General features: G+C 41.6%; 1 protein-coding gene across 5 annotated transcripts; it reads left to right on the top strand.

Annotated features, from left to right (window-relative positions):
* The first annotated feature begins 214 nt into the window (after nucleotides 1–214).
* On the top strand, nucleotides 215–16,376 carry C1H12orf75 (chromosome 1 C12orf75 homolog). Of its 5 annotated transcripts, none has more exons than XM_031600043.2 (6): nucleotides 215–325; nucleotides 6,804–6,828; nucleotides 13,069–13,104; nucleotides 14,011–14,090; nucleotides 14,897–14,932; nucleotides 16,236–16,376. In XM_031600043.2, exons 1-6 carry the CDS (start codon nucleotides 283–285, stop codon nucleotides 16,265–16,267), a joined length of 252 nt encoding a protein of 83 aa, XP_031455903.1. In that variant the 5' UTR covers nucleotides 215–282; the 3' UTR covers nucleotides 16,268–16,376. The 5 variants fall into 5 exon arrangements, with proteins under 5 accessions (XP_031455903.1, XP_031455902.1, XP_031455904.1 ...); XM_031600042.2 differs by having other exon boundaries at nucleotides 16,233–16,376; XM_031600044.2 differs by having other exon boundaries at nucleotides 14,892–14,932; nucleotides 16,233–16,336.
* The last annotated feature ends 2,007 nt before the right edge of the window (nucleotides 16,377–18,383 follow it).

Genomic DNA, 18,383 nt, shown 5'->3' with positions numbered 1-18,383 from the left:
TGAGGGGTGTCCCGGAGCTGCCAAAGGGGTATCGAGGACGGCCGGGAAGGTGCGGGGCTTTCAGCGGGGATGAGCCGGCGTAGCGGAGCAGGGCCAGCGGTTTCCGGGGCGATGGGTGGGGAGAGGAGGAGGAGGAGGAGGAGGAGGAGGAGGTGGAGGAAAAGGGGAGGAGGAGGGGTCCCCGCGGCTTTATCTCCCACCGGCTCCGCCCGCCGCCGGCAGCCTCCCGCCGCCGCTCCCCTCCGCGCGGCTCCGCACCGCGGGGCGGCCCAGGCGGCGCCCATGGGCTGCGGCAACTCCACGGCCGGCGGCGCGGGCGGGAGAGGTAGGGGCGGCGGCGGGGCCGGGCCGGGGCAGCCCTGGGGGGCTGTGGGGGCGTCGGGGCCGGGCTGGGGGCCGGCCGGGGTGTGAGAGCGGTCCCTGTAAGGCCGCTTCGGAAATGGGTTTGTGCCGTCTCTCTGCTGGCCGGAGAAGTTGGGGAGCGCCTTGAGATTGGGGTTTCCTTAACCCCCCTTCTACTCCCCGCTTTGCGCGTTGCTGTTTGCAGAGCAGGGGAGGTGTGGGCAGATGGTGCGGTTGTGTCTTCCTTCCCCCTCTCCACCCAGCCCCTGCGAAAGGGGAAAATGGATGGAAATTAATAAACGGACCTTGACCTCCTCGTTAGAAAGGCGAGCATTTAAAAATCATTTTTCATCCTGACTGCACTCGGCAAACAGTGCCACCTATTTAAATCCCTGCGTTGAGTCTCCCAGATACGTGTATTAAATTCACAGCATCTTGAAAACGCCCAGCAAAACTGCGGTCAGAGCAGCAGCGGCTCGTGGGGGCTCAGCCCTGAGCCCACTGCCCATAGCCAGAGCTCAGCGCTGGCCTTAGCGTGTGGCACTGTGCCTGGGTGGCAGGGCTTCAGGGTGTGTGGATGGATGGGTGGATGGATGGATGTGCTGTGGTGTCGGGCTGCCTTTCTCAGTCCCGTGCCTCACACCTATAGGGGGAGGCTTTTATGCCATTATTATTTACTTGATTTCTCTTAAACGATGTCTGAGGTTTATATACCAGAGGCCTTCCTCCTCTATAAGGAATGCACTGTACGATTTGCTTAAACATTAAATGAATTCTCTGCCACTTGTTGATTCCCCATCGCCATGCCTTGAAGTTGCTTTCTGCTGCTAGGATGATGCTGGTAGCCTGGTTTTGTTTGCTGGGTGAAAGCACCGTGGCAGCCATCAGAGCAGCTCAGAGGGAAGTTTTAGTTTTGATTGGTTGTTGTCTCCATGTGGTAGCCGTTGTGGTACTATTGGTGTGGCCACCACCCTGCAGAGCTCACTGCAAGACACAAATGGGTGAGCACTGAATGAACTGTGGCAGTATGCAGTGCGTTACTTTGAACTCAGTGTATGTTTAAATAAATGTCTGCTGTTGCTTTAACAGTAGCTATTTTTGATAGATTTTGGCCTGTTCATAAAAGATTCTCAATGATGTACAGCTCTTTGATAACTCACTCACAAAGTACTTTGACTTGCATTTCTTTGCAGCTTCTTGCACAGTCTTTAGAAATAGTCCACAGCTCTCCAGTGGCTTAGCACAGGTTAAAAACAACATCACCGTGTAAAATCTGTGATCAACGTAATGTGATTATTGCTGCTGCACCGACAGACCTTTCCAAAGCAGGTTTGGCTCTCCACAAGGTGCAGCTCTCACTTTCACTGATACAAGTCAGGAATAACTGTGCAGTCAATGGTTCTATAATCACCAACAGCTGGGAGCAGAAGTAAGGCATTAGCTGTCTGGTAGCTAATTTGTTTCTGCAGTTTAGCACCCCTTACATACTGTGTCTGATAAAAATGATTTGTGTGGAGAAGACATACCATTGGCAATCAGGATTGCAGACCTTTTAAGAAAAGTGTAGTTCTCAACATTTTAACAATAAGTACAGTATGAATACAAACGAGTTATGTGGCATGCACTGCATGGCTACATCTTTAATGCTGAAGTTATGACTATTTTACAACCAGTGATGTCAAAGCTAGGGGTACATATAATTAACCTGTGATACTCTTGGTCATATTTCTTCCACTAAGGATTATGTTGTAGCATACTTCATGGAGCAAAGTAGACTTGGGTTACATTGGTCCCCGTTTTCTTGCTTGGGTAAAATATCAATTGTAGGCCAGCTAGATTTTTTCCTAAGCAGACATATACATAATGATAGTTCAGCTAATGACATTAGCTTGTGTTGCATGGCTAGGATTACATCACAGGAGCTCTCAGCCCTGTGGTCTGCAGGGTCTAAACTAATATTCATGATCTAGAATAACATTTCTGTCTGCGGTGCAGCACTTCAGAATACCAGTAAAACTGACAGAGCTCAGATTTTCCTTCCAGGGCATCAGACAAAAGGATGTGAGGCCTAAGGGCTCCTCAGCTGAGAAATGGAAACTTCTGAGCAAACTGATGTGTGCACATCCTTCTTAGAACCACCAGCTGTTTTAACGTTAAGAGTGGATTATATTTATTTGAAAAAAAAAAAAATCCCATTAAGGTTTTTATTAGCAATAACAATTTTATCATCTTTTTTTTTTTTTTTTTTTTCCTGATGTTTTGTTACTTCACTTTACATATCCTTCTTTCATGGTATTTCCTGATGCTTCGGAAGCTCTGAAACATCTCCTTTGGGCTTTAAAATATATTACCTTACCCATTAATTTCCCCTTTTTTGGCATTAAGGCTTTTCCCTTAATACTAGCATTGCTTCACTCAGAATTTTTAACTACGTCCTCCTTTCTATATCAATTGTAGTAGGAATGACAGTGCCTTAAATTATGGCATTCCCTGGAAACTGGCAGTCTAGCCTTGATTTAAATATACAGACAAGCTGTTACTCTATGGGAAGCTTAAAATTAGCCAAATTAGGATGAAAGAGAATTTTCATCCCAAGTTTAAACAGACTTATTAACATCAAATTGGTGCAATAACAAGGAAACCACTCTGCTGTGGAATTAATGTTTGATTGGGGGTGATGTCTGTGTGCTGAGGTACCACCTGAGGAGCTGAAGAAGTAATCAATTTCTGTTTAAAAAAAAAAAAAAATCAGAATGGAATCTCAGCATCAGAGAATGGCTTGGGTTGGAAGGGATCTTAAAGCCCATCCAGCTCCAATGCTCATGCAATGGGCAGGGCTGCTACCTACCAGCTTAGGCTGCCTAGGGCCCCATCCAGCCTGGCCTTTGAGCCCCTCCAGGGATGGGGCACCCACAACAAACAATTCCTATGATGTTAAGATTTGTTTCCACGTTGCTGTTTTCTGGAGCAAATCAAAAGGGAGCATATGACAGAAAACTTCAGTTGTGTTCCATGCATGTATATGTAATTTTTAATATTTTATTGCATTTTTTTGTTATCATTTGGAGTATTTGCAAGAAAATATTGTTTGAAAATGGAGGAATATACTCTTTGGCTACCAGTTTCTCTCAACCATCTATTGCGTTTGCCCTGAAGTTACTGAAATCCTGCTTTTGTTTTGAAAGTTCAGACCTCCTCTCATTGAAGGGAGGATGCTTTGGCATATGCTCATTTACAAATCTGCTAAGCGAGCACAGTAACTCTCATGATTCCTCAGGTCCTCAGTCACCCTGCATGGTACAGGGAGGGTTCAGCACTCTTTGCTGTTACTGCCTCTACAGTGAGCTTGCCTATTTGCTGCATGGCAAAACCACGGTGAGTCGATGAAGACAAGGTTTGTAGTCAAGTGCTGCCTTTCTTTAGGCCAAGCCGATGTAATTGAAAAAAACTGAAAAGCTTTCAGAAAAGCCTTCTTTGAGTCATATTTCTAAATCATCATGGCTACGAGAGCACTAAGTCTTGCTGTTGTGGAAGAGCTATTTGTGAATAGTTGCTAAACAAGATACTTTGAGTGAACTTCTGGCAGGAGGAACTTGAGAAACTGGAATAATGTGTTGCTTACAAAAAATATGGAAGAGTTAAAGAAATATTGGTGAAGTAATAGGAGTGAGGGTGAGTGGACTGGACTTTAAAAATAAACACAAGTCTTTGCAAAGTGCAATGTTTTTGGGTCCATTGTGAAATAAAAATTGTGTATAAGGGCTGTTCAGGCTCCCCAGTGAAGAAACCTTATGAATTTTTACGCAGAGAAAGTTATGAGCCGCCTAACTGAAGTGGTGTTCGTCTTCAAGCACAGCACTACCAGCAAGAAAACTGTTTTGTGAACTGGAAGCACTTACAGGTCTCTATTCAGACACTTTAGTGGTACTCAAGTGAATTTGGACTACATTCTGGTTTCACTTCTGCTAGTGAAAATGAGAAATTACGGTACTGAAACTGTGATGGAATCTCATCAATGGGGGTGAGGGTAACCTGATTCTTTGTGCTTATAAAAACAAAGGGAAACAAGCCAGTAAAAATTACCTCTTAAGAAGTGAATTTGTTTTCATCATACTTAGCTCTCAGTGTTTCTGTGTGAGGAGCATTTCAAAAAGCTGCAGGGAATTCCAGCTGTGGCACAGTCCCTAATGCCAAAGGGACTAGTTGCTGGGAGTTGGGAGCACTCATAGCATTGCTTTGCTCTCCAACACAGATATGAACCCTAAGCTAAAGGGTCTGAGACAGCTTCTGTCCCAGAGTGCTTGTATATTTGTACTCTAATGCCTGCCTGCCATGTGGACTTCCAGCCCTGAGCTGACCCCTCTTATGTCCAGAGCTGGCTCCCAAGCTGCTGGTGGGGAGAGAGGTGATGCACAGTTCTCTAAGTAATGCTCTGAAGAGCGGCATGGCATTGAGCATGGTTATGGCTTTGAAGTGTGCTTGATGATTGTTTGGAACTTGTGTCTCTACATTCAGAAATGCAGCAGTACTGTAGGCCGACAGTTCTTCCCACCCCAGCTAAGGTCTTAGTCTACGTATCAAACAATTCTGGTTTGCTTCCTGCAAGGCAGGTTTAATTTATTTAAATCATAGAATCATTTGAGTTGCAAAAGACTGTTAAAGGTCATCTAGTCTGGCTCCCTTGCAATGAACAGGGACACCTACAGCTAGATCAGGTGCACTGAGCCCCTTCACCCTGACCGTGGATGTCTCCAGTGATGGGGATTCAGTGCCTCTCTAGGCAATCTGTTCCAGTGCTTCACTACTCTTATTAAAAACTTCTTCCGTATAACCAGTCCAGATCTTCCTTCTTTTAGTTCGAAACTATTTCCCCTTGTCCTACCAAGACCCAAAGTGCTGAGAGCCTGGCTTGGATTCAACAAGAGCTCAGCAAAGGCTTCACAAAAGACCGTGAACCTTTTTGAAGAAATCAAGTTTGTTTGCAGTGAGCTTAGCAGATGTAAGAAAATAAGAAAGTTGTAGTTCTGGTGCAGAACAGACTCAACACGATAATTGTTTCTACTGAAAAAAATCCTGCTGCCTACAGCAATGTGATTAGACTTCCCAAAATATCTGCTGTCTGAGCTGTTGTGGATGCCTGCGCTCTGTCTCGATGTGCAGGGTGGTATCCTGGAGACACACAGCTGGGCTGACTCGGAGCCAACTAGCCTGGGTAGTAGCAAAAGACATCTTCCCACGTCAGCCGAGAGCGGGCTCGCGTGTGGTGCTGCAGTGCCAGCCTTCCATCTGGACACAATTAATTTGGAGGCTTTCTGTGTAATACCGTGTAGATGCATCTCCAGAACCAAAAGTCTCAGATAGCTGCCTTACATACAGCAGAACTGAGATTTTGCTGACTCTCAAAGAAATCTGTATGGTCATACAAGATGAGTCTGTATGTTGCTAGGCAAAGGGGATAACAGGAGTAAAATTATCCTTAAGAGTTAGCAGTAAGGAGGGATGTTTCCTTCTGTTCCAGCTATCCATTCAGGTAGGCAGTGCTGGAAGGCCATGCAGGCCTTGAAAGTTCTCTTCCTCTTTGGCTTTGAAGTCAAGGTGCAGAAGGCACATTATCACATATTGGAGTAAAGTGAAAGATGTTTGCTCATCTTATGGATATTTTTCAGCAGCAAACATAAAGTTTTACAAGAAATGAAGTTGCAGAACTGAAAAAAAAACAACGCTAGTATCTATTGGCTTGATAACTGTAGTTTCTGCAGGGTGAGCTCAGATGCCATCTTCCTGCTAAACACTGAGAGGAAAGGAAAAAAGAGAAGTGAAACGTTTTCTAGTGTCTGCTCTAGCCATTGTAATTAGTAGGAGGGATATTTTGCTGATTACTCAGGTGAATGACATACCAGTAATAGCAACATGGCATTAATAACTTGGGAGGAATGAGAAAGAGTTCATACTTTGAGTGAATGTGCCTCTCCCAGCAAGAAGCATCTGAGTCACCAAAAAATCGATCACTGAGATCAGGCAGCCCAGTTGTGGCTTTTGTCTTTTTGCTTTTAGTTAAACATCAAGATGAATTGCAGGGTGGTTGATCTGTTTAGGTGACTGGAGCTTTGGGTGGATTGTGTCCCAGTGTTTATAGTGTTTCTGTCTCGTTGTTTTATAAAGCTCTGTTCGTCTGGCAGGAAGAATGGAGCAGCATTTACACATGTAGTGCTGAATCTGCAGCTGGATCAAATGGCACATGCTCAAAATAAGTAGGCATTTAGGAGTAACTGCTTGGTTAGCAGCAGTGACTTTGTAGCAAACAAAAATCACCAAAAAGCTATATCTCTCTCTCTTTTACAGTATGCGTAAGGAAGTTGTTTAAGGCAGAGAGGAAAATGCTGATTGTACGATCAGCTGGTTTAAGGATTATGCCATTATCTTGTAAACATACTTTTTTTTTTTTTTCCTTTTTATTCTAGGTGCCACGGGGACTACTAAAGATGCGTAAGTACTTGCTCTGCCCTTTCAAACATGTAACCCTGGACTTATTTTCAGTCCTGCTAGTCTTACACTGGATTTAGTCACATGTAATGATTCATCTGGCTCCTAGTGTATTATCAACACTGTCAGGTGTTTATTGCCATTGGTGACAACTTCCATCTCCTCAAAACCACCTCATGTTTACTATTCTACAGACTCATTCCCTTTCTATTTCTCAGCTTCCATTGAGAAAGTTGTCTTCCTTAGCTGGTCATACAACTTTAGACTATTCTTCCCTGTCAAGTGCCAGTACAACTTTCAGAAAGGGGCATGCCATTGTATGAAATGAAACATGAGCTTCCACTCAGCCCTATGGGAGATTTTAATGACATACTTAGGCAAACGTTCCCACTTTGTGAGAGACCTGATGACCCATCCAGACTTCCTTTTAAAAACACTCACCTTCCTAACTAGCTGCAAGTGAGGCCTCATTTGCTAGGGAAAGTTACGGCCTTCGCCTTCGTTGAACTGAAGATAGCATCTATCATTCCTCTTTCTGTCTCTTATCCCTGTTGCTGAGGAGCAGGGGACAGCCCTACCCGTCCTGTTTTTCTCCAAACATGAAGACCTGAACCTCTGTTGCCAGTTTGTGGTTTTCAGAAAAGCTGCAGCAAAAGATTAGCCCTTCTCAGCCTGTTTTTCATTTGCTGATGCAAAACGTGCAGGGACAGATTTAATCAGACATAAATTTATTTTGCTATCAAAGGAGGCACTAAAGAAGGCATCCCAAGATCTTGCCTTCTATTTCATATTATTATACGAATATATGAATAGATATATATATTCATATGATTATATATCTAATAATTATAAAATTATTATTTGCCTCTGGAGTTTGAGACTGAGGAACTGGGAACATATTTTCATATTGTGCAACAGGAACAATCTTTGGTTTTACTTAGTTCATTTTAAATGTCCACTGTAATTGAACAGAAGAATCCCGGTATAGAAATAAGAGCTGTCAAGTCAGATAAACACCTGGAGAGAAGATCTTAAACACAGATAGTAGCAAGGCTTGTCCTTGCTATTAGAGAGCATGGCTTAGAATTAGAGATGAGTCTCACTTGTGAGATGAGTGCTGTTGTGACAGGTACTCTTGAGATTTGTGTTACCCATGTAATCTGGATTTTCAGTCTCAGACAATAAGCAAATTGTGAAAGGCAGGCTAATGAGGAAGCCCTTTTGATATAGCCTGCAGCATTCATGCGCTCAACACTCCTATGTATCCAAAAACACTGTTTTCAATTTATATTAGGGTCTTTTTGTGTTGTTCAAGCAATTTAGGTAATTTAAATGACTATGTACAACTGCCTCTGTTTCTTTGTTCTGTAACAGTTTTACATTTCAAAATCTGCAAGCACTGTTAAATTAAGAATGTAGTAGACATTTCTGTGTTTGAAGCTATAGGTACAAGTAGAACTGTGTTTATACTTAGTGACAGATAATCTGTCAAGTTTCAAAGAAGTAGTAAGATAAGTTAGAAAAAAACCAAATTTTTAGTGCTGACTGCAAGAAAGAGAGTTGGTCCTGGAACTATTAGTCATTCAGATAAGTACAGTGGAGCCAGCAGAACTACGTGTGTGAGTAATAGTATGATTGAGTCTTCTAGTCAAGCTTTAGAAACACAGATCTGTTAAAGAGAGAAACAGCAGTATAACCAGAAAAGTCCTAGATCAGTCATCCTAATATTTAGCAGCGGATTTTTACAACAGAAGTAGAACACCGGAAAAAAGAAATGATTTCAGTCATGTCTACTGTGGTCAAGAAAAGCGTTTAGGTGTGTTCTCACTTGTATCCCACTTTTCAGCACAGGATTTGGTTATTATAATTCAGAAGATTTGTTGTTTCCTGAGGGCAGCCCAGTGGGACTCCAGCAGCTGGGTGGATAGAAGGAGGGCTGGATCCTGCTCAGAGCCTAACGGTGACCACAAGGAAGCTGCTTGGTCCTCTGGGCCTTAGGTTGGGCATGTTTGACCTTGGATTGCTCCACTATTAACATCAAGATGATGATATAATTGTCCATGCTAAGTTCTCTTGAGATTGAGGTCAGAACAAAAAGGGCGTGTTATCTGGGAATGTGATCTCCTCCTGTATACTCCAGCCTACAAATAACTGGTGAACCTGTTAGCCAGCTTCAAGCAACTCATTTGCCATGCTTCTAAAGGAAGGATGTTGTGCTATCTGGGAAAGCTTGGATATGGATGGGATAAAGTATACACTGTGAAACAGCGTGATGCCTGTTGAAAGTGTACCTAGGTTCAGATGAAGATTAGTAGCAGTAGGAAGGAAAGGATACAATAATTTTAGCCTGTTTCAAAATACTGGGGAGAAATCCATCAAATGCAAGTTGATAGTCCCTGTCCCTTGGCCCGAAGAAATACTGGGAAACTAAAGTAACACAATCTGTCACTTGTGCAAAGTTTAATGAGTCATTTCTGGTGGCACTGCTGAGCACTACTAGAAGGAGTCTGCGTAATGCTGGAGCTCAACGTGGACGAAGCCATAGAACCTGAGATAAGAAAAATGTGGATGGGATGAATTAATGAATGCCTGTCATTTTATATTTAAAATACTATGTGAAAAATGGCAGCTTGTTTGTTGTCAAATGGACTCAGGACTGATGGATGTGAAAACTGACAGCTGGATAACCAAGAATATTTTTCAGACTTAAGAGAGTGACAGGAATCCTCTTGGGACAGACAAATCCTTACCAAAACAAACATTTATTCTAGCTGAAAATAGATGCTGTTATGTGAATTTGCTGTTAAATCTGCCTACCATTGCAGGACTCCACCTACGTCACCTGCTGAAAAATGTGATATCAGCCCCTTTGCAGCAGATGTCAACAGTGTCTAAGGGAAGGTTCAGTGGCACAGCATCAGATCAGTGCAAAGCACATCAGACTATCTGGTCCAGCCTGTTGAGTTACCATCCATTCCTGATGCAGAAAGGCATATCATAACTTGTTCTGCCTGGAGGACACCATAAATCGAGGCTCTTTGATGCAAAATGAGATATTTATAGATTATTTTTTTATGCTAGATTCTTCTTTCATCCTTGTCAGAAGGGGAAGCTAGAGACTTAGGAGAGGAGAGAATGAGCCTGGGAGATGCAGCAATTAGAATGCTGCTGAAGCCAAGGGAATTGCCTTTCATTCCCATTCCCGTGTGGTTGAGTGTCACCATTGCAGCTCACTCCCTGAGGCCACCTCTGCTCATGCAGCATGTGGTTCCATCGGCCTTAGCTGGCTCCTAGAAACTTAAACATTTGAAATTAGTGTGCACCTTTCAAAATGGTGCCTTAAACTAGAGATTACAGCTTATGAAGGCAAGAGATGTGTGAAAATGTGTAATATGTAAATTACAGCAGCACTCATTCCCATGCTGCTTAGAAATGAGCCATTGGAAAGGTGGAAAATGGCTTCTTCCACAATGACAGTGTCCACATTTTTCTTTATTTTCTTCTGAACACTTCTCTGTTCTTCCTCTGCTCAGTAATAGCAGTATGGCAGATTGAACCCAGTCGTCCCCAGTCCAAGAACTGTGGCCTGTTCTGACTATATTTGCTGTTGAGAATTCAAGAGAAAAGGCATTTTAAAATCAGACTTTGATTTGTAGCTATTAACAGAAAAGGAGGAAAGCAAAATGTTTTAAAAACCTAGCCTGCTTAATCATAGTCCTGGCAATTTGTTTTGGTGAGAGAATGACAGTAATTGCTCAGTGATGCCCCATAACGGAACATTGCTAGAAAAGAACAAAATAGCCTGTTGCCTGGTAGAAGCTTTTTTAAACATTGACATTAATTTCCTGTTGGACAATATTGATTGTTATTCTTAAAACTCCATTTTAGAGGCTTTGAGCCGCTCTTGAACTTGTCAGTGCTTTAAAAGGATTCTTTTCTCTGGAAAATGGTTAATCTGGATTATAGAAACTGTTTCCAATTGTATGAGATAATCCAGTGATACATTTGGTTGGTTCAGCAGAAATGATTGCTTGTGATCTCCTGGCACCCAAAGTTCCTTTCTAAAAGTGTGGTCATTTTTTAAAAACTAAAAATACACAGTTCACTCATACCCATTGATATGCATATGCTTTCTTCTTTCTTCTGCTGGAACTGGGCAGAGTGATAAAGCAGCTTCATGCAGCCCTCAAGGAAAGGGGTCTTTGCTTTTTCCTGGCTATGTACAGGAGAGCTGAGGCTGGGTGGTGGCAGAGGATATGCTTCTTACCCATCTAGACAGCACTGGCAAGAAGGCCAGACAGTAAGGCTGCCCAGAGGGGTTGTGGAGTCTTCTTCTCCAGAGACATTCAAGACCCATCTGGATGCGTACCTGTACAACCTTCTGTAGGGAACCTATTTGAGCAGGGAGTTGGACTTGATGATCTCTTGAGGTCCCTTCCTACCCCTACAGTTCTGTGATTCTGTTGGTCACTGTCTCTTGAGTGATAAGACATGGGCAAACACAGCAGCCAGTGGGATGCCCTTTGTGACTATCCTTTGGGAAAACTGCAGAGTACTTAAATGTTAAGAACTGTGTGTCCCTATTCACTGTGCATTAGCACAGTGGGCAGTTTGGGATGCTCTGTTGCATACAAAGATGATGTATGAGATTATTTCTAATTCGTAACACAAAACTAGATATCTACCCAGGAGACCACTGACTGAGATCTAAGGGACATCTTCCTGCGTTTAAGATTGTGTCTTTCTTGTAGAACTGAACACAGTATTTGTGGTACAGCCTCACCAGTGCTGAGTACAGAGGGACAGTCACCTCTGGGTCTCATTGCCTGCACTGTTTGTGATTCAGTTGGCTGTCTATTAATAATCCCAGATCCTTTTCCTTCACTCAGTTTGCCACCCACTCTTCCCCACACCAGTAGCACTGCATGGGGTTTTTGAGACTGAAGTGCAGGACCTGGCACTTAGTTTTCACAGAATCACAGAATGGCCTGGGTTGGAAGGAACCTCAGGGATCATCAAGCTCCAACTCCCCTGCCATAGGCAGGGCCACTGAAGCCCAATATGGTTGGCCTCAGCCCATTGATCCAGCCTGCTCAGATCCTTCTGTAGAGTCTTCCTACCCCTTGTCAAATCTACACTTTCTCCCTTATTACACCTACTATTCAGAATAAATAAATTACAATAAGAAATGCCATACACTATTGTTCCGTATCCTTGTTCAGAAAATCCTTTCAATATGAAGTTAGCACTAAGTGGGTAACAGTCAGCCCTCAGTTTTTTTGTCTGGAGAGCAGACTAGAAATTCATAGCTGAGCTGATGATGGGGAGTATCTTTTCATTGCCCCCATAATTCAGGCAATTTCTCCCTAGATGAGGATATCCAGGTGACATTATCCAGCTGAACAACCTGTGCAAGCAGCAGAGTTCAAAGTCTAAATATTTAGTCAAAGGTGAGTGAATACTTTGGGTGAAGGCTGATGCTGAGGCACAGGCTGAGAGCTCAGCACGGGTACTATTACCCACAAGGAATCACACTGACAGTTTTATCTTTTTTTTTTTTTAACCACATTTGCCTTCTTATCTTTACCCTCTGCCCTGGTTCAATTACACTGGGCAGTATTTCAAGGAGGGGTAGTCAAACTTCAGTGACTCCTTATCCATTTTACCCAGACAGTAAAAGAAAACTGATTGCTCATTTATAAGGGATTAATTTTGCAATTTGTTGACTGGGAAACAACTCTGACTTCAGTAGTAAGCAGTACCTCACTTTATATAGGAGTTCCAGAACATATTTTGGCGCAGCTACTGTGAAGGTTTCTTCATCCTCATTCTCATGCTATGGATGTCCACTCTCATCCATTCCTCTGTTGATGGAAGAACAGCCCATAATTGTTTCTGTTTGTTCAGAGATTTTATGTTGTTGTGCATTATGTGGGGACTCAATCAGAAAATATATTTATTTACCAGCTTCAGTTCCCAAGCCTACTTTCAGGCATCACTGGAGGGAATCAAGGCAAGTAAGCTACATCTGTTCTCAATCCTTTTCTTTCTTCCATACATTAGATTGGAAAATTGTCATTCTTTTTTTTGCCTTTGTGAGTACTTTATAGCATTGTGGATGATCTGAATGAAACTGGGATCAGTAATAACATCCTTCTTCCTTTGCCCCTGAATCTACCCTGATGGTCGGAGTATCTGAAATAAACTATTTGCTAATGTGTTTTACGTTTTTTGGTGTTACAGAGCAGAAGAATCTGTATCAGATGATGACAAAAGGAGGTAGGTGCTGTACTTGCTTTATTTGGAATTGACTGCAGTGAGTTTTGCTGTTGGATATGCATCATATTATTTCCCACTGACACCATCAGAGCAAAGCAAAAAAGAGTAGGAAATCTCGTGCAAAACACAAAATTGGTGATCCTCACCACTGTTAACGTGTTGGGGAAAGGAGCTTTTCAGCAAAGAGGAGCACATATCTCACAGTGGTAAGTAATCTGCTCCATGATGGCCAGTGGCCTCTGCCATCACAAAGCCTGGCCACAGATGGCATTAGCATCAGTGGGAGATCTCTGTTGGGCTGGAAATTAAAGGAAGTACAACTCTGTCATCAAACAAATCAGAAAACAACTCAGAGACCCAGGAACAGGAGGAGATATGATTCATTTAGTACCTAATGGGTCAGAGAAGCTACTCTATTAGTAGCTCCAAGTATGGCAGAGATTCTTAAGGACCCCGTTTCCATCTCCTTGCATCAGTCCCTGCTTTTTATACTGGCCTCAGAGCTGGAAATACATTCTTTATGATCATGAAAGGGAGAGGGTTGGACTACAGAAGTATCTAATACTCTTATGCATCTTCCTACTAACAGTGTACTCCAAGTATGGCCCTGAGAAGGGAGTGTAGATCCTATTCATTAATCAGGAGAGGTCAAAGTGTTGTTTAGTTGGCATGCATTGTTAGAAGGAGGTGCTTCTGTGGTCTCAGGGCTGTGCTCTGATATCAGACTATCTATCTCTTCTCTAGAAGAAGAACCTTTCCTGCAGCCTTGGGAAAGAAGGACTACTCTGATTGTGCATCCTCTCTGACCATCCATGATCTTTGTAACACTGCTGTGTGATGTTTATGCTATAGGAACAAGTGTTTCACTTCAGCTCTTTTGTCTGTTAATTTTTTTCTTCATATCAGGAACTATGGGGGTGTGTATGTTGGTCTGCCATCAGATGCAGCTGCCATGGTTTCCAGTCAGACGAAAACTGCACCAAAAGGTATTGAAAAGTTGTGCATTGCATTTCTCCCACTTTCTTGGTTGAATTTTATCTAGTAAGATGTATTTATCCTTTAAAAGTCAGTGATTACTTCAGACAGACTTAACAGCATTGGGCCCTCTTAAGGCAGTGGGGCTGTTTGTAATCATCCAAGTGATTGCTCCAGTATATTTAAGTTATAACATGCCAACTTCTGCAGAAGAATCATAGAGCAGATGGTGCCAGGGTGGTACATTGTCTTCTGAACAGCTCCTCTGTGCTCTGAGTGCTGTGTGAATTCAAGGAAAACGAAATACTGTTAGGATTAAGAGGCGATGATATATGCGCTTGCAGAGCCTTGGCACTATTTTTAGATTTGAAGATGTTTACTTGCACTGTGGTGAAATTCAGTAATAACGGTTAGTGAGTGCTTGCTTTCAGGTTTGCTTCTGTTCTTATATGATACCTCATGCAAACTGTGTTTTTTCCACGCTATATTTTTAAACAGTGGAAAATAAAACATTGTGTTTACAAGTGCTTACTAGACAAGCCATAAACATATTTATAAGATTGTGTAATATTTTTCAGATTTAATACAACAAAATGCTGCTGTCACTTATGTACACCACAGAGCTAAGTCACTGACTGGAGCTTCCAAAATGTGCTGCAAAACAAAAAATGAAGAAAAATAACACTGTTTGTCATAATAATAGCAGCTGTCTTTGGAACTGTAGTACCTCTGTTGCATGCTTTGTTTAACTGTGTTCTAAATGACTGATATGTTACAATGTTTTAACCTTCTTTACCTTTTGTTTTATTAAGATTAGAAGGAAATAAACACATCAAGATCAAAACAGCTGGAGGTCAGTATGGCTTAATTTTTGTTACGTGTTTGGGATGTGTTAGCTGGAAGGAAACCAGGTGGTGATGCTCTGTGAGCTTCTGTCAGGAGTCTGGGGATCAGCTGCTTGTGTTTCCAGCTGCACTGTGACTTCTAAGGGCTGAACCAGGGTCAGGTCTCAGTGGTGCAGACAAAAACGAAGCAGTGGGTAAAGCCACCTTCTTGGTGAGAAGTGTGAAGCAAGGAAACTGCATCTTTTCCTGTTTGTGTATGAATAAAAATTAAATGTCTTTGTACTCCCCTTCAACCACACTGCAGATGGCCCTGCAGCAGTATGAGACCTGGTAAGGGTACGGTGCACTCAGCAGCGTGTAGACCAGCATGATCCCTGCAGTCAAATAATTCTCTATTTTTGGGGCCACCTTGCAGATCAACGTGAGGCACCCAGTATGTGACACAGTAGAGCTTTCCTCCTGTTAGGAGAGAATCTGTGGTGCTTTGTGCTCTGCTGGCCAGAATAGGACAGTGAAAATTTATAGGATCTGACTTAAGAGTTTCAGCTAGATGACTAATTAAAAGAAGTCCTTTACAGATTCGTGTCTGAAGAAAAACAAAGCAAGCTTATCTTCCATTCAGAATGTGAGCTGAATAAACATAGACAAATTTCAAAAGAGAACTGTGTGGTGTTCAGCTGGGGTTGAGGGGGAATTATAAAGCTGCTAACATTTCCTATAAAAAGAAGAACCCTTTTTTAATTTAGATGAAGAACCAGAAATGGACTAGTCTTGGTGCTGGATGCAGAGCCAGTAGAGCAGAACACAACTATACTGTTTGTCTTTAATCACGTGAATAGTTAAAGCTCCATGGGCTTTACCATCACATGCAGAGAGAACTGAAGTTGGTTATCATGCTAATTTCAGTAACCTGGCTAAGGTGTCTGAGCCAGGAACACAATCATACTTGATCTGAGCAAGGCTGAGGCACCTTATTGAGGTTGGGGCTTTCCATTTATGGTTGATGACTGGAATCTGAGTTTTTTTTGCTGTTCAAAATAGTTGAAAGTGCTCTTTGACTTCATTAGTACAAAATCAAAGCTTGACTGCTCATTCAGGCTATATAAAGTGTACACAGATGAGCACCTTTAAAGCTGCAAACTCTCCAGTGAGCTCCAAGAGTTTATGTCCATGTGTGTCTGGAGGGCATAGACCTCAAATCTCGCAGCTTCTAACAGAGACCTAGTTAACTGCTTTATGTGTAGTGTTGCTGTGTAGCTTTACCAGTTCAGCTAAATCTTTTTATCCCTAATTTTTTTATGTTTTTAGCAGTTTTCTGCAAAGACCAGTTACCAGTACTTTAGAGAGAGTTGTCTTTCTGCTGAAGATTTTTATATTTACGTAGCCTTCCAGAGAGCAAGACAGATCAGAACACCAAAAAACCTAAACTGTTGCAAGTTCCAACTACGGGTAAAGCTTAAAGTACAACGTTGAATCTGTTTGCTATGGTGATTGCATTATGGAAACCTCCTGCTGTTCTCCAGAGGAAAAATGAAATTAATGAACTCATGGTGGATGTTTCTGCACAAGAGCTAACTTTGATGATCTGCAAGTTATTTCTCTGTGGCCATATTGCAGATTTCATCAGCTATCAGCTGCGCTTCATATATTTTCTCCAAAAATTTTTAATAGATTTTATATAGGAAATCATTGTTACTGTCCACTTAATAGTTCCTATGGTAGATTCTTATAAATTAATTGTTAATTTACTTCAGAGTAATATATTTAACAGATTTGCATCTTTTTGGTAATATTGCAAATTTTACTATTTTTGCTGTGAAAACTTACTAGGATGAAATAGGCAAAAGACCATTGGGCTGTTTATAATTACTATCATCAATTTTTTACATTGAAACAAATACTAGCGTTTAATTTTCACCTTTTAAAAATACATTGCTCAAGGAAATTTGTTTAAATAAGGACAGTGTATCTCATCGTAATATGTATGTCTGTTTTCATTTTCTTCAGCTTTATCTCTTTTACAAAGCATTATGTGAAAAAAAAAATGAATGAACCAAACTATTATGTTATGTTTTCCATTCTATGTGATATTACAGTGACATTTCCTTGGGTGAGCGTGAAGTGATGGTATTGTCAGAGATAGCTGACTAAAATCCAGTGTTGTGTCCTCTTGAAATGTAGTGAGTTTGATCACTATTTGAGTTTTGTGTCTCCAGCTTATCTCCTATCATCTCAAGTATGGCAAATAGAAGCGGAATCGGTGTTGTTATTATTTCAGTATATTAATATATGAAGTTATGGATGGGGGGGTTAAAATTCATTGCGTTTATAACACCTGGAGGTTTTTCACAAAACATAAATCAAATGAGATGGCACATTTCCATATGGCTGAACAAGTATCATAGTTATTAAAACTTTTTTGCATAATTTGTTAGTCAAACTTTTTAAAAAAGACACTCAAAAAAAAAAAAAAATCCACACCACGTTCATGTATTACAGTAGATTAATGACCACTCTTAAAATAAAAAGCAAAAGCAAAACAGAAACTTTGGGCATCAAATGAAACATTGAGAACCCTGAAATCCCTGCCCATTTCACCAATACCTATTAAGACCTATTAGGACCTATTAAGGAATTATTGACCAGGATTTCTTGCAGCTTCAGCTTTAAAACAAGCAGAAGTTAGTGTGAATCTGTAAAGAGAAGTATATAAAAATACTTCTTGCTTGCCACCTTTTCAGTGTTTGTGGCAATATATTCTTCTGTTCTCAAGAACTCTGCTGCTTTGTTTATCAATGCTTTCAAGCTTCCAGTTCCTAAAGACAAATATACAGTTCATACTTGACCCCTTCAACCTAGAACCAAGCTGAAATAACTTGAAGATTAAGAGTTGGTGTTAAAATATCTTATTTTGAATGAATGTCTGTAAATTACATCTGCAGACTCCTGTTCTTACAAGCCAAGCTGATGAGAATTCAAATAGTGTTGGGTAATGAATGTGCAGTTTTGCTTCCTGCCAGCTTACCGTAGCATAAGGATATAGTTTCCATATCACATGCTCACATCAAACAATCTAAATGGTTTGAACAGCACAAGTTTGTTTAGCAGAGAACAGCAAGGCCCATGTCTGACCTAAACATGATTGCCTTCTGAGAGGAAAGTAAACAACAAAGCAAACAAAAACATCACCCCAGAAACCAACAAGAAACCAGTCATCCTAGGATACATCATAGTTCATAGTTAGAAAAGCCAGTGATAGACACCAGTAGTCTCTCCTTCCCTTGCTAGGAAGAATCATTGAAAAAATGGACTAGGCTGTATTCAAACAGCTCTTGTTCTGCTACTGACATGTGAAGCCCCTTATGTGGATTGAGAAGAAAACAAAGTGGTCCTTAAGAATAACTCCCAGGAGCTAGTAATGGAATAGATGAAGGAGTTGAAACTTGTTGGCAGTTGAAA

The sequence above is a fragment of the Phasianus colchicus genome, chromosome 1 (genome assembly GCF_987193195.1).
Source record: "Phasianus colchicus chromosome 1, bPhaCol1.hap1.1, whole genome shotgun sequence".
Taxonomy (NCBI): Eukaryota; Metazoa; Chordata; class Aves; order Galliformes; family Phasianidae; genus Phasianus; species Phasianus colchicus.
Note: the sequence above shows the minus strand (reverse complement) of the source record. Positions and strands in the feature narration are given on the sequence as shown.